The 14,766-nt window shown below is 37.3% G+C and overlaps 1 protein-coding gene across 3 annotated transcripts; it reads left to right on the forward strand.

Annotated features, from left to right (window-relative positions):
* The first annotated feature begins 736 nt into the window (after window positions 1-736).
* On the forward strand, window positions 737-13,479 carry LOC109211710. Of its 3 annotated transcripts, none has more exons than XM_019375274.1 (17): window positions 737-845; window positions 1,677-2,185; window positions 2,437-2,677; window positions 3,885-4,159; window positions 5,179-5,346; window positions 5,434-6,210; window positions 6,306-6,397; window positions 6,834-6,857; window positions 6,950-7,012; window positions 7,120-7,208; window positions 7,305-7,370; window positions 8,530-9,174; window positions 9,443-9,517; window positions 9,731-9,801; window positions 9,887-9,944; window positions 11,909-12,122; window positions 12,525-13,479. In XM_019375274.1, exons 2-17 carry the CDS (start codon window positions 1,767-1,769, stop codon window positions 13,184-13,186), a joined length of 3,939 nt encoding a protein of 1,312 aa, XP_019230819.1. In that variant the 5' UTR covers window positions 737-845; window positions 1,677-1,766; the 3' UTR covers window positions 13,187-13,479. The 3 variants fall into 3 exon arrangements, with proteins under 3 accessions (XP_019230819.1, XP_019230820.1, XP_019230822.1); XM_019375275.1 differs by having other exon boundaries at window positions 11,909-12,116; XM_019375277.1 differs by lacking the exon at window positions 6,834-6,857.
* Window positions 13,480-14,766: the final 1,287 nt, after the last annotated feature.

The following is a 14,766-nucleotide window of genomic DNA, read 5'->3' on the forward strand; positions in this document are numbered from 1 at the left end:
TAGTATGAGAGATAAGGCAAAATGCATGTGATATTCCATATGATAAGAACTCTTTTGAAAAGCAAGCTCTCTAGATAAATACAAATAACAACTTTCTGAATAGATTCGACCTTTTTGGATTATCTCTTGTCATTTCCACCAGATCCGAGAAAGTATACAATATTCTCTTATATTCTCGTCATTCGTCACTGTCAGAGGAAGGAATCATCCATCTCATTCGATATTGGGTGATCTTCCTCCTTATTTACATTTAGTGCCATTTATTGCCATTTAATACCCGATATCTCTAACACAATATTATATTCGACACATTTAATATTGGCACATTAAATCTGTCTCGCCACTGTCCACTTCATCTACACCGTTAACCTAAGATTTGTAGTTATTAGCTTTAACTAAGATTATCTCCTTTAACAACTGATCAATTAATTTAACCAAAGATTATATTTTTTAGTCAAACAATCCGCATTCATAATTCCCCATCCTTTTCATGTAAAAATAGAGATCCACATAACTCTAGCAAAACCATCCCTAAAACAAATACTTTGACACGACAAGTACACTTTGCTCCTTCCGTCATTAGCATAAAGTACCCTTGTTTCTAAGCGAAACTTTTGCTAATAACTAAAAAATCCTTTTGACCCCCAAAATTTAGCGCGGGCTAAACAACCGCGTCAACTAAATAAGGACAAAAAAAGAAAAAAGAAAAAACAAAAATCAAGCCCACCATTACACTCTTTTGTTTCTCTCTCATACTCTTTTTTCTCTTTCTTACTTTCTCTCTCTTTACTTCAATCTTTCGCTGTTTCTCTCTCTTCGATCCCTTCCCGATCAGTGAATGCTGGGTACGTTCTCGAATTTTCCATAGCTCTGTACTTTCTAATTCACGCAATTTGTGCGAATTTGTGTAGTTTTTATGGGTTAGGGTTTGGGTTGATAAACCCTAGATTTTCAGCTTTACTCAAATTAGGGTTTGACTATCAGTTGAAGTGTTGTGAATTGTCAATTGTTGTGTCATTCTGCATTTCAAATTAGGTTTTGTCCAATCAGCTCCACGAGTTCCAGTTGAATTTTGCTTCAATTGAGTGTGTTCAATTGCTCTTAATTTAGTTAAAAAAAACATTTTTTTTGCCTTTAGACTTGGTTTACGGAATTTAGTCAACTGTGTGTTACGGCCATGTGATATGAGTTTATGTTCTCTATTTTTTTTGTCTTAATTTTGGTTGAACTTTTTAGTGATCAGTATGGAGAATTAGAACAATTAATAACAATTCATAGATGAGGTGCTTTATATTTTGCCCAAATAAAATTCTGTTCGAAATTGAAAAAGTCTAAACTGTTAGATGTTCTAGAATTTCGTTCCCTAAAATCTACTCTTGGTTGCAGTAATAACATATTTGTATATATGATGTATACAAATACTCTCGCTGTATTTGTAGTTATACCGTGTTAATTTTTTGCGGCGGAGAGGTTTCTTGTGAGGTAATGATCCATGGCTTCTGAAGGTGTGTTAAGTGGAAAGGATAATTAAATAATTTCTCAAGGGCATTGCTTAGGTCCTCGTCCTGAATTTTGGCGAGCTTGCATTTCAGAGAATGATTTTTCATTGGCTTTGTAGTATTAAGATTTTCTTGCAAAGCTGGCGTTTGATTGCCTCTTATCTTGTGTCTTTAAAGGTTGTAGCTTTTAAAAAAGCCAATTTTTCTGGATCCAATTGTAATTGTGAAGATCTTTGGAGATATGATGTTCTAGTTCTGAGTTTGTAAATGGCTGGAAATGGGAGATTTAACTTGACTTCAGCTGGCAGTGACTCGGGTTTTGTTGGAAACTACACCAATGGGCCTAAGGGGAGCTATACTGGTCCCACTATGGACAGGTCTGGGAGCTTCAGAGAGAGTTCAGACACCCGTATATTTGGTTCAGGGAAGGGTGCATCCCGGGGGACCGGTGCAGTCATGGGTGATTTGCCATCCCTGTCACAGTGCTTGATGCTGGAGCCGATTGTAATGGGCGACCAAAAATATACTCGTTCAGGTGAGTTAAGGAGAATGTTGGGCGTTACTGTTGGGAGTACTTCAGAAGACAATTCTTTTGCTGCTGCTCATTTGAAGTCTACACTTCCTGTGTCCGTGGAAGAATTAAAGAGGTTCAGAGATAGTGTTGCAGAGACATGCAACAAAGCCAGGTATTTTTTCCTGTTAATCAGTAAACTAGTTTTTATTTGGATTAATCAGTTCTCTTGCATCCTTCTTCGTGGTTTTGTATCTTTACTTGCACTGATCATCACTCTCCTTCTCTTTTTGTGGGTGTGTGTGTATTTAATTAAGACATCTTAGTGGCGTTCTTTCTTGGGTATTGGATAAACTTTGATTGAAAGTTACCCCACTTTAAAGTTAAGTTGTATCTGCTGAGTATTCTGTTTTTTGTCTTGGCTAGTGGTAGAGCTAAAAAGTTCGACGAATGCTTGCATAAGCTGTCAAAATTTTCTGAAGGCATGATTTCTAAGAAGCAACAGAGGAATGATCAGTTAACAATTGAGAGATTAGGTGGTTCAAGCATGAAGATGGGAACACAGATACATCGAGGCCCTTCAGACCCTGTAACACAGAAGATAGAGGAGCGGCCTAAAAATAGTTCTCTGAACAAGCGTGTTCGCACATCAGTGGCAGAAACTCGGGTATGTAATTGATATCATGCTATTTATTTTGGTGGCCTTCGAGCAGCTACTTTCCGTGACAACTATATGCTCTATCCAAGGAAAGGAGGTGTTTACTGTGTATGATAAAGCCGTATAATGCTCTGAAAATTATTATTTTTACACCTTCTGTTCTGCATAGCCCACAGGGTATACATTTTTTTGACAAGTAATAACCCATAGGATGATGAAAAACTATTGCTAGAGAATTTTACAAAATAACTTTGAGAAAGACTGTTTAGACTTTTTAAAAGATATATAGGAGAATGATGTATCTTTGAGTTGGCGATCTACTTTTTGGTATACCTCTTGCGTATGGTTTTTTCCCCACAACATAATAAATGTTTTCTTTAAAAAAACATTACTTTCATCAAAAGGATATATGGGAGAAATATCGTTCTTCCATGCTGCTCATGGGATAATGAAAAGCTACTGACACAGGGTAGAAAGTAGATGTGTACATTACATCTACTTCAAGTTTAGAAAATGATGACAGGGCAGTAAGAGGAAGAGAGATTGACCCCTAAACATTGAATGTTGGTTCTATTTTTGTGTAAATAAGTAACTTGAAGGAAGGAAAGCTCCTTTTATGCTGTGATTGGCAATTAATGAATTAAATGTAAGTAGGAGCAAGTCGCTTTTTCTCCATTTCAAAAAAAAAAAAGGTCGTTTTTTCCTGTTTTGCAAGTTCCATTTACAAGCATTGAGAGGCTGGTGTTCCTCAAATTTTTTGAATTACCTCTAATTGAACTGCCATAGATTATTTAGATATTTTTGAACAGGAAAAGAGTAAGTTCTGTAATTTGGATAGATTATCTAGATCCTGTAAAGATGGAAGCACTGTGTCAGGATGATCTTCCTCTGGTTATTCTTCAAATATAGAGAGAAGTGTGGTACATGATACCACTTGTTCTCTTTCCTCTCTTCACCATTAAAAGGAGCTCAGAATACACAAGTATTAGTTTTCATTCGGCAGATTCTTTTTTTTTTGGGTGTTGCAATGGAAGAACTGTTTTCTTTTTTGCTCATCATCTAGCGGTGCATGGTTAATGAAACTTTTGCTTTCTGTCGAATGAATACCCTTGCATATTGCTTTCCTTTTTTATCTTACTTGCTGAGAATTGTAAGCTTCATATGCGTCTCCTTGATCAAATCGCCTAATGACCTTGTCGTTTTCCATATAATTCAGGCGGAGTACCGGAATAGTGCTCTATCCAGGCTGCCTATGATAGTAAAGGACCGGGACATGTTAAAAGATAGTAATGTTGATTCTGATATGGCTGAAGAAAAGATTCGCAGATTGCCAGCTGGAGGTGAAGGTTGGGACAAGAAGATGAAAAGGAAACGTTCAGTTGGTGCTGTCATTTCTAGGCCCTCGGACAATGATGGAGAGCCTAAACGAATGCTGCATCATAGACTAGCCAGTGATCCTGTTCTGTCACCTTCTGATTCCCATGGTTTCAGGTAATTACTATCCTGTTCAGAATTTCTGGGAATTATCCCCCATAATCACTTTCATGTTGATTTCGTTCAGTTTCATATAAGAATATGTAGTTGCACTATTTGCCATCTAAGATGAAGGATAAGAGTGGTTTAAATGCTCTGAACTTGTTGAGTTAACACATTGATGTAATTTGGGCCAACTGATGCTATGTTTTGCACTCAGTTGTACAGGACTAGAAATGTTTGCAGATGATGGCTTTAGTACAGCATATTGCAAATTTGACATTTTGACTTCGAGGAAGTATTAGGACATTTCTATTCTGTGTTATCCAGGTCTAGATAGGTTTATGAAGGTAAAGGATTTACTTTGCATTGTGTTGTAAAGATATAGCGGGTAAGTATTTTACTTCGTCAAAATGCTGTACTCTTCTTGGGCAGCAGCTTAAGCATTAAGCATCTTGTTTTAGTTGGAATGTGTAGAATCACTTAGGAAAATAACCAGTGGGGAGCTAATGGCCTAATATATATATTAAGTTGAGTTTGTTCTTTGGTTCATTGCTTTCTAGACCCCTCATCCCATCAAGTACCAGTTCTTCGCTGGTAGGCCTACTTAAGTTAGGGGGAACTGTTTTCTACCAACCTCTAGTGTTTAATCGACACAATTCTAGCTAGAAGTCAGTCAAATAAGAATCTCTCATTTCCTGTGTCACCAATCTCTTCATTCATTGCGGTTGCTGCTTCTTTGTGTGAATAGTGCTTTTCATGCCCCTTACAAAAATATAGTTGTTTTTCATGCCCAAATGAGAAGATTGCAAGAGGAATCGCATTTGGCTTTATTTTTGTAGGTTGAAGTAAGGAACTAAACTGAAAGTGGGATACATAATTTGATGCTTTGTCATGCATGTTTGGCTACTGTGGTCTTTGAACATTCTCCTTTTAATATGCCTTCATGTTGTTTTCATTTTGTACTGACTTTGTTACCTAGCACATGCTCAAGATGAATAACTATCTATGTTGTACTCACTAACACTTCTGCACAGGCTGGGAATATCAAGCGGTGCTGGTAGCATTAATAAGTCAGATGGCTCATCACCTGCTGGTCCTAATGCTCGTTCAATGCTTAAAAATGAACAGGACAAGGCTGCTCATTCTAAGGATCCAACTGCTGGTCTGAATAAAGAACGGGTGCTGGCAAAAGGCAGCATTAAGTATGTCTTGGCGCATGATTAATTAGTTTTTATCTCCTAGTGGTTCTTCTCAAACTGATTTCTTACTATGTGATTTTCTTTCTCTAGGTTGAATAGTCGTGAGGAGAACCATGCTGTCTGTCCCAGTCCAATAACAAAAGGGAAGGCCTCAAGGGCACCACGAAGTGGCTCCCTTGCTGCTGCTAGTTCACCGTCTAACATTCCCCGTTTACCTGGAACCTCGGAAAGCTGGGAACAGCCCCCAAATGGCAACAAAAATCTAGCTGTAGGTGGGGCTACAAATCGCAAGCGTCCGTTGCCTACAGGATCCTCGTCTCCGCCCATAACCCAATGGATTGGTCAGAGGCCTCAAAAAATATCTCGTACAAGGAGGGCTAATCTTATCTCACCAGTTTCAAACCAGGACGAGGTGGAGGTGCCATCCGAGGCATGTTCACCTTCTGATTTTGGAGCTAGGTTAACTCCTGGTGTAACAAGTGGTTCTATTCTTTCAAAGGCTGCCAACAATGTTACGCAAAACCTTAAAGTTAAAGCTGAAAGTATTTTATCCCCTGCCAGACTCTCTGAAAGTGAAGAATCTGGTGCTGGTGAAGACAGATTAAAAGAAAAGGGTGGGAGTACTTGTGAAGGTGAAGAAAAAATTGTAAATACTGTTCAGAGTAATGGGATCTCTACCTCACATATGAAGAAGAACAAATTTCTTGTCAAAGAAGAAATAGGTGATGGTGTGCGAAGACAAGGCCGAAGTGGAAGAGGCTCGGCATTTTCTAGGAGCAGCATTTCTCCTAAAAGGGAGAAGTTTGAAAATCAAGTCACAGCGAAGCCACTTCGTAACTCAAGGCCAGCTTCAGAAAAGCACGGAAGGTGCTCATCTTTTAATGAAGAAGTGTGATGTATGAGTTTGGGCTTTTACTGCTTCTCTTTCTCCATCAACTTACATATTTATTTGCTTGTGGCAGTAAGTCAGGCCGTCCTTTGAAAAAGCACTTGGAACGCAAAGGGTTCTCTCGTCTTGGGAATTCATTGAGCAGTGGTTCTCCGGATTTCACTGGTAAATTACCCATTTGCTTACTCAAGTTAAGTCTTGCAGTGTAAATTTTTCCTTAAATTCTTAGGGAACTCGGTTGCCCTTCTCCAGGATTTTGCTTTTCAGTTTTAAGCAGTCTCTATTTGTCTTTTAATGAACTCTTTGTCTTTATCCATGATATGGCCTTTTAGTTTCTAGCAGTCTCTGTGTGTCCACCTCCTGACGGGGGTGAAGTAGGTGGAGAAGTAGCTGATTCATTTTTGTATTTCCTTCTGTTCTCAGAAATATGAAGTCAATTTTCAGTACATTATCAGCTGTTTAAAATGACGCTGGTATTGACTGTGGACAAATAAATGAAGGGGATGGTGAAGGAATAAGAAATGGCTAAACTTGTATCTTTGATACTACTGAACTTGTGTGATTTTCTAGTGATAGATGCATTCCACTGTTTGGTATGTAGGTTATATTTTTGGTGCTGTCCCTGGTGCGGCTGACAATTAGTAAACAATCTACGTGGTTCTGGTTTTTTCCCTGCCTCAAACAAATAATCCTGCTATCACATTTTCCATATTTCAGGGGAATCAGACGATGACCGTGAGGAGCTTCTAGCTGCTGCAAAATTGGCATATAATGCTAGTTGTATGTGTCTGACATCAAAGTTTTTCCCTCTCTCTGTTGTATCCTTCTTTTCTGTTGGAATAAATAAACATACTGGGGCACTTAATTTATTTTGGTTGCTGTTTTAGTTCATGCTTGTTCAAGTGCATTCTGGAAGAAAGTGGATAGACTTTTTGCTTCTGTCAGTTCCGAGGACAAATCCTACCTTCTAGAACAGGTGACAACTAATGATGATTATCATTGTACCACACAGCTATCGTCTTTTGTCTGATATTAGATGGTCTTACTAAGTCTTTCATTGATATTTTATCAGCTGAAATCAGCGGAAGAATCTCATACCAATCTCTATCAAACAATAAACCATACCAACGGTGTTCTGGTACTTACTGATCCATAATTATCTTTTTCTTGCGCCATAACTTTATTTTTAGCAGTAATTTGGTTAGTGGATAGTTTATGCCATAACTGGGATAAGAAATACTCCCTCTGTTTCAATTTAAATGACAACGCTTTCCTTATTAGTCCGTTCCGAAAAGAATGACACATTTCTATATTTGGAAACAATTTAATATTAAACATTTCATTTTACCCACTTTATCCTTAATGAGAAGCTTTTATAGCCACAAAAATGTCATGGCCCTACAAAGCTTTTGCCCTTTAAGCTTTTAGGACCAGATGTTTCAAAAGTCTTCTTTTTTCCCTTAAACTTTGTGCCAAATCAAACTACATCATCTAGATTGAAACGGAGGGAGTATCTGTGTTTAATTTCTTTTGGGGGATTGGAATTGGATTCTGGTGGGCCAGCTAGGGCCTTGGGGTGCCTATATCCCTTTACTAAATTCTTTCCCTTCAGCTTCCTCAGATTTTCCTTATTCAGTTTTCAATTTCATTAATATGTTAGCATCAGTCCCTGTGCCACCACCTGAAATTCTTTTCAAGGTTGGTTATCTTTTATTTTTGTTTTTATTAGGGTTTCTTCGAGATGTTTCGTTTGTTGCTTGAAGCACACTACTGTATCAAAGTTTCGTAATTCCTGGTGATTGTCACTTGATTCAAATCCAAATTCTTATCTTTCCTTTAAACCTACGCACAGACAGAAAGTTTATCCCCCTCTTAGTCCTCCCCAATTTACGTGTTTTTAAATCTCTCCTAGTGGATTATACACTTCTTATTCATCCCTTCTAACAAGAGAGGTACAATCGACAGTGCAGATGCTCTCTAGCAATCTTGTTTTTAGAGAATACGCTCCTTTATATCTTTACTATTAAGAGTTGTATTGATCTTTATCACTTGACATGCTTCAGTCACTGTCTAGCTGGAGCTTTCCTAAGTGTTACCTCCTAATACAAGACTGTTGTTATTCTATGTATGCTTACTGCTAACGGATTATCTATATAATTAAAATGTTCGATAGGTCTAGCCAATTCTCATATTCTACTGCTGCCTGTTGGAAATTAAGATATCATTTTAACAATACATCATATGTCATTGGCATATCTGCTCTAGCTAAATACATCTCGTGATGCTTGCTTTTCCAGGATGATCATGATGTAACTGTTGAGAAGAATAGATGCATCAAGAATCATAATGGCTCGAAAGTATCATCTGATGCACAACTGGTCGATCAGTTTCATGATTCTATCCTAAGTGCAAAATTTGACTCGGATAGAATTTTTGATAAAGTTACTCCACTTTACCAAAGAGTATTGTCAGCTCTAATTTTAGAGAATGATATTGAAAAATGTGAAGAAAATGGGTTTGACATATTTACGTCGCCGCAAAATGGTCCAGAAACTTTATTACATGGTGCTTGTATCAATGATTCTCAGACTAGAAAAATGAATAGGACAGAAGTTGAGTCCGGGACAGTTTTTGATTCTCAGCTAAAGAAAAATGGGACTGGAAATGAGTTTGTTTCCTGCAATGGATATAGTACATATCGTAGAAACCCTGATGTCCGAGGACCTCCATACAGTGATGAGATGTCACGAGGAGATAATGGATATTTGCATTCAGATGTTGGATTGTTTGTAGGCCTTTCCGAATGTGATCCTGATGTACCACAAAGGTTGCAGATTAGTAGTTTTGGTGTTTCCTCATTTGAACGTCAATATGCAGAGATGGCTCTTGATGATAAACTCTTGCTCGAGCTGCAGAGCGTTGGCCTCTATATTGAACCTGTGGTATGCTTTCTACCAGTGGTCATTGTAAAAGAAGGATATTTCTCATCTTTCATTTGGCCTCTAATTTTGAGACCCCCCCCCCCCCCCCCCCCACGTCATTTTCCTTCTTTCTCTTAAATGCTTATTAATTTGCATTTTTCACTTTGAGTGGCGTCAGAGCAGTACTTTTCACAAATTGCGACAAATTATATGCTTTTTTCTAACTTTTGTATCTATGTTATATGATTTAATTTTTCCTATTCCTTTTTCTTTTGCATCCTTGTTACAGCCTGACTTAGATGATAAAGAAGATGAAGTGATCAACCAAGAAATTATGCAGCTGGAGAGGGGACTCTGTCAAGAGGTTATCTTGCGTCACTACATAGCATCCTAATAATTTGCTCATTTTCCGTCTCTTTCCTTGTTTTGATTGTTGCTAAATATGCCAGCAAATATAATTTCAAGAACATTGAGAATAGATGCTTCAAACAAAGACTGTCTCTTCATGTCTATTTGGACATCTTTCTGTACATGTCCTAGACCACTTTGGTAGTTCATTTTGTTCTATTTGCTGTAGATCGGTAAAAAGAAAGCATATATGGAGAAAGTATCTAAAGCACTTCAAGAAGGCAAGGACGTGCAAGGATGGTAAGATGTTACACGCCATCAAGTTTGCTTCACGTTTCTGCAATGTGAATTCATGTGTGCCTTACAAATCCGATTGAATTTCCAGGGACCCGGAGCAGATTGCAATGCATAAACTTGTCGAGCTGGCTTACAAAAAGCTCTTGGTAAGGATTGCATTCTTTTATCTGTATGTTCATCATGCTTTCTTGTACTGTGCTTCTTGTTGTAGCGCCTGCTATTCTCATCAAACTTTTATTTTGTGTTCTTTGTCATCCCTTTTATAATCTTCTCCTGCTACTGTAGCTGTTCTCTTCTAAAGTCCTGTATTTGCTTAGAAGGTTGCTGTGGCGTTGAGTCTTTTACTCTGAAACACGCTGCTTTTCATTGTGAGATGTTGTGAAGGATACTTGTAATAACTATATATGATCTTTTGATATTTCAAGGAGTATAAGTTGTTGAGCGGAGCAGTTGAGAATTTGGAGAAAACTAAAGTTCGCGAAGCTTGCTCCAAGTAACTGACTTTGTAATACGTGATCTGAAACACAAATGCAGTATTTCTCCAGAAAGTAGAATACAAAGATATATATACATCAGCAGATATTATAGATTTTTAGAGGCAATTCCAGTTCTTGTGCTAGAAGATTCGGCTGATATTTTAGGAATTCCAATTCTGTTTTTCTGATTGATTAAGGTTTGATGTCTATTGACTAGATTTTAAAGTTCAATTATAAGATTCTGATCAAAGAAAAATCGATCCTACTCTAGGTTTTTTCAGGTCAATTTGATTTTATCGAAAAATTGCCTCAGCATGTATGATCATGCTCAGGCTTAAAAAACATAAAGATAACATACAAATTGCGCTAACAGGTGTATCTGATATTGTTTTTGTACTAAGGGTTCTTCAGTTGTTGTAACAATCAAAACCTAATGATGCTGTTGAACATGGTGAATTTTAGTGAGTCATCCATAATTTCAGCAGATTAGAACAACTGCAATATTTCTGTACTTTAAATATTGTGGAAGCATCATTAGAACGACATCCAAATATTAAGAAGTTTAGAGCAGGTAGTTTCTCTCACTCTCGCCGGAGTTCTATTTATCTTCAAAAGCAAGTAGAAACATTGTGAGTATTGTGAATTACATCAAAGGGGCCCTTACAAGAAAGCATTTGTGGGCTATTCTTACCTAGTTTGAATCCTAACTCTACTATAGATTCTTCATCTGAAGCTGAAAGTAAGTAATATTGAAATATCCATCAAGTTTTTCTATCCATACAAGTTTCCTAAGATATTTTTTTGATCAGATGCATCTTTATATGTAATTTTGGCTATGCATCTACTTGATGCCTCTTGAATGAAACCTTTTACTTCATAAAAGAAGATATTTTTTTGATCAGCATATAAGAGATTTTATAAATAGAACAAAACCGGACACCAAGATTATGAATTCACAAGAGTGGGCAGTCTCCTTCGCCAAAAAAAGAAAAAGGAAAGAAAAGAAAAAAAGGGGATAGCCTCTAGATCAAAGATCCTATTCCTGAAGCAAGCTAAAAATCTATCATTTTGTGTATCTCATATACATCCTGGGGTTTACACCAAAAAACTAGCACATACAAGCACCTATATTTATCTCCTGTGCAGTCATTGTTTCGTCCTCAAAACACCTAGTGTTCCTTTCTTTCCATAGAAACCCAACTAACACATGCTGGAACAGTTGTCCACTATTGAAGAATTTAGAAGATTTACTATTGGATGAGGCTTATTGTAATTAAAATGATGAAACTTTTCTAATTGTTTTTGCTAATTTTTTACACAAAACAGTATCTCCTGCAAAGTATGTTGGCATCTTACATATACATTATGGTAGTTAAATAAGGGTAGTTCATTAGCTAGCATACCGACATTGCAACTCATAAATCCTAGATACTGAAGTGAATTAAGTTTTGTAGAGTTTGACCCGCCATCTGTTAATGGCTACCTGATTTTGGGCAATTTGAATTTATTTATCTTTATGCACTGCACCATATTAGTTACTAGAGCTTTCATAATTGATTTACTACAACACATGAACGTTACCCAACTTTGTGATTCAGTTTAATAACTGCTAATACTTTGGATTAATTTGACAGGCGACTCGAGGAAGTCTAGCTTCCAAAAATGGGGTTCCTAAGGTATCAAAGCAGGTTGCATTGGCTTTTGCAAAGAGAACACTTTCCAGGTGTCGGAAGTTTGAGGACACTAGAGCTAGTTGCTTTAGTGAGCCTGTGCTCCATGACATTATTTTTGCCGCTCCGCCTCGTGTTAATGAGGCAGATCTTTTGTCTCGTGAAGCAGTTGGTAATAGTAAGCCTTTAACTATGAGTTAAATTATCATGTATATGGGAATGACTCTGTGATGACAATGCTTTAGCAACTTTGAGCTAGTTACAATATTTTCTGTTTCCTTGAGCTCTGGGTCAACCAAATATTTCAGTTCTTATATAACAAGAGTTTTTTGTTTTTCCTTTTTTTTTTGTGAAATTGTATTTTGATCTTCACATGCTTTAGTATCTGAAGTTTGTTTCTTGCACGTTCTGTTCTTGTCAGTTGGGTGGTATTTACTGACGCCGTTTCTAACAAGAGTTCTAGTTTTAGTACAATTGTACTTTCATCTTCACTTGCTTTAGTAATCTTAGTTGTTTATGTTTGTTGCTATTTGCTCTCATCAGATGTGTTGTAATAGCTGACATCCCTCTTGTTTCACAGGCTCATGCCCTGTTAGTGCTGATGGTGTTTTGGTTGATCCATATGAAAGGTTTAATCATCAATCTGATCAGGCTTTTGCTAAAAATGGGCCAATATTAAATAGAGGGAAGAAAAAAGAAGTACTGCTTGATGATGTTGGTGCTGCTTTCAGAGCCACTTCTACTCTTGGTGGAACTCTTCTCGGTGGTGCAAAAGGAAAGAGAAGTGAAAGAGATAGGGACTCTTTATCCAGAAATACAAATGCAAAAGCTGGACGATCACTTGGGAACTCCAAGGGTGAGCGCAAGACAAAATCAAAGCCCAAGCAGAAAACAGCTCAGCTTTCTACATCCGTAAATGGATCTTTTAACAAATTCATGGAAATCACGACACATCCAGTTTACCCTTCTGCTAATGGTTCTGGAGAATTGGTCAATACAAGTGGTAACAGAAAAAGAGAGGGTGATGTTAATTCATCGAGGGAGAAGAAAGAATCTGCTGACAGCATGAATGTGCCACTAAATGACATTGATGCGATAGAAGAGCTAGGTGTAGAATCTGAGCTTGGGGCGCCTCAGGATTTCAATACTTGGTTCAACTTTGATGTTGATGGTTTGCAAGATCATGATTGTGTGGGGCTTGAAATACCAATGGACGACCTTTCCGAGCTAAATATGTTTTGACTGTGACTGCTCATTGTACATTCTTAAGGACTATTTAACTGTTTAGTTGAGAATGCTCTTTTGCTTGTTCAAGAAGTAATGGCTTAAGAGATCTCTAGCCAATTGGCACTTGTAATTATGGCCATTTTTTGTATACTTATTTGAAGGAATGCTAGAAAATCCTCATTGTTTAAATTCGGACAATGTTTCCTTGTAAGAAAATTAGCAAAGATCGCAAGGGCAATTTTGTTTTGTCATCTTTTGTAATTTCCAGTTCCTTTTCCCCAATATAATGCATTTTTAACTTTTTCTCCCTGGTTACTAGTTATGTTTTCCTAATGCTTGTATATAAGCATAAGAATCTGGTACCCGGCTGCTCAGTTTTTTGGTCTTGCTAATCCTTCATTAACTGTCTGCATCTTATGAATCTTGGACTACTGTAATTTTATGTATAACATTTAACTTCTTGATTTTCATGTTTTAGTTGCAGACGCATACTGGTAAGTACCTTTTGCATACTCACCTGTCAAAACAGTTGCTTCTTCCTTAACGGGTGCTAGGAGGGTTCTCACCAGCCAAGCACTGATCAGCCTGAGAATGTTTGCATAGGAAGCCGACAGGTAACCCATCCTTTACCTTAACGAACTAGGATAAAATGAGTCACAGCTTTAATTTATACATTTCTCCATTGCCAACTCTCCCTCACATTATAAATGTATTTATACTTTGTAAACATACTCCATCTCCCTCATATTATAAGTGTATATATACTTCTAAACATATTACACTATACAGATTTTGACCATTTCTATATGGTTTTTGGATGTGCATAATTGTTTAAGATTGTGCTAAAACTATTAAACTGCTGAATATCCTGTTTTTATTGCGTATCTTCCTTCTTTGTTAACTAATTGCCAAGCTTTGCTGATAGATTGTATTTTCATCATGCGTTATGTGTTGCTTACCAAAGTGAATTGCTGTACTTTTATTTAAGCTTTCAAGTCTGATGACCTAGTGCCGAAGCTTTGGTGAGAGCACCTTCCCTTGTGTTGCTATCTGGTGCATGACTTCCGTTGATCTAGGAGGTACGGGGCTACCATTTTGGTGTTTACTCATGTATATATATTCGTAACTTGTTGGATAGTTCTTTCCTCTGATTGTGTCATTGTATTTCAATCATAGTTTGTTGTAATGGAAGGTGAAGACATCTTAAATTTATATAGATTTTGGTACTTATTGACCATATTAGCCGAGGGAATGGTACCTTATCAAAAAGAAAAAAAATTAGTGGAGGGGGTGATGTACTGATGTGGATAAGTTATCTTTTAAGTTAGTTCTGTCACTTTTTGTTTTGCAGAGTGATCTTGTTCTCTCAACTGTTTGGCCTTGTAAATTCAATTTTACTCTATATGACAGTTCTTTCCTTGGTTCTTTATGTACTGGTTGGTTTCTTTGATAGACCCCCCCCCTCTTTTCCAACTTGGTTACCATTTCATGAATAGAAAAGACCATCTTCATGTATTGTACCCAAAAAAAGAAGAACGATGGAAGAAAGAGAGAGAGATTGTCTTCATATACTTAGGTTCTTTCATCTGCCTCCT

This window comes from Nicotiana attenuata, unplaced genomic scaffold (assembly GCF_001879085.1).
Source record: "Nicotiana attenuata strain UT unplaced genomic scaffold, NIATTr2, whole genome shotgun sequence".
Lineage (NCBI taxonomy): Eukaryota > Viridiplantae > Streptophyta > Magnoliopsida > Solanales > Solanaceae > Nicotiana > Nicotiana attenuata.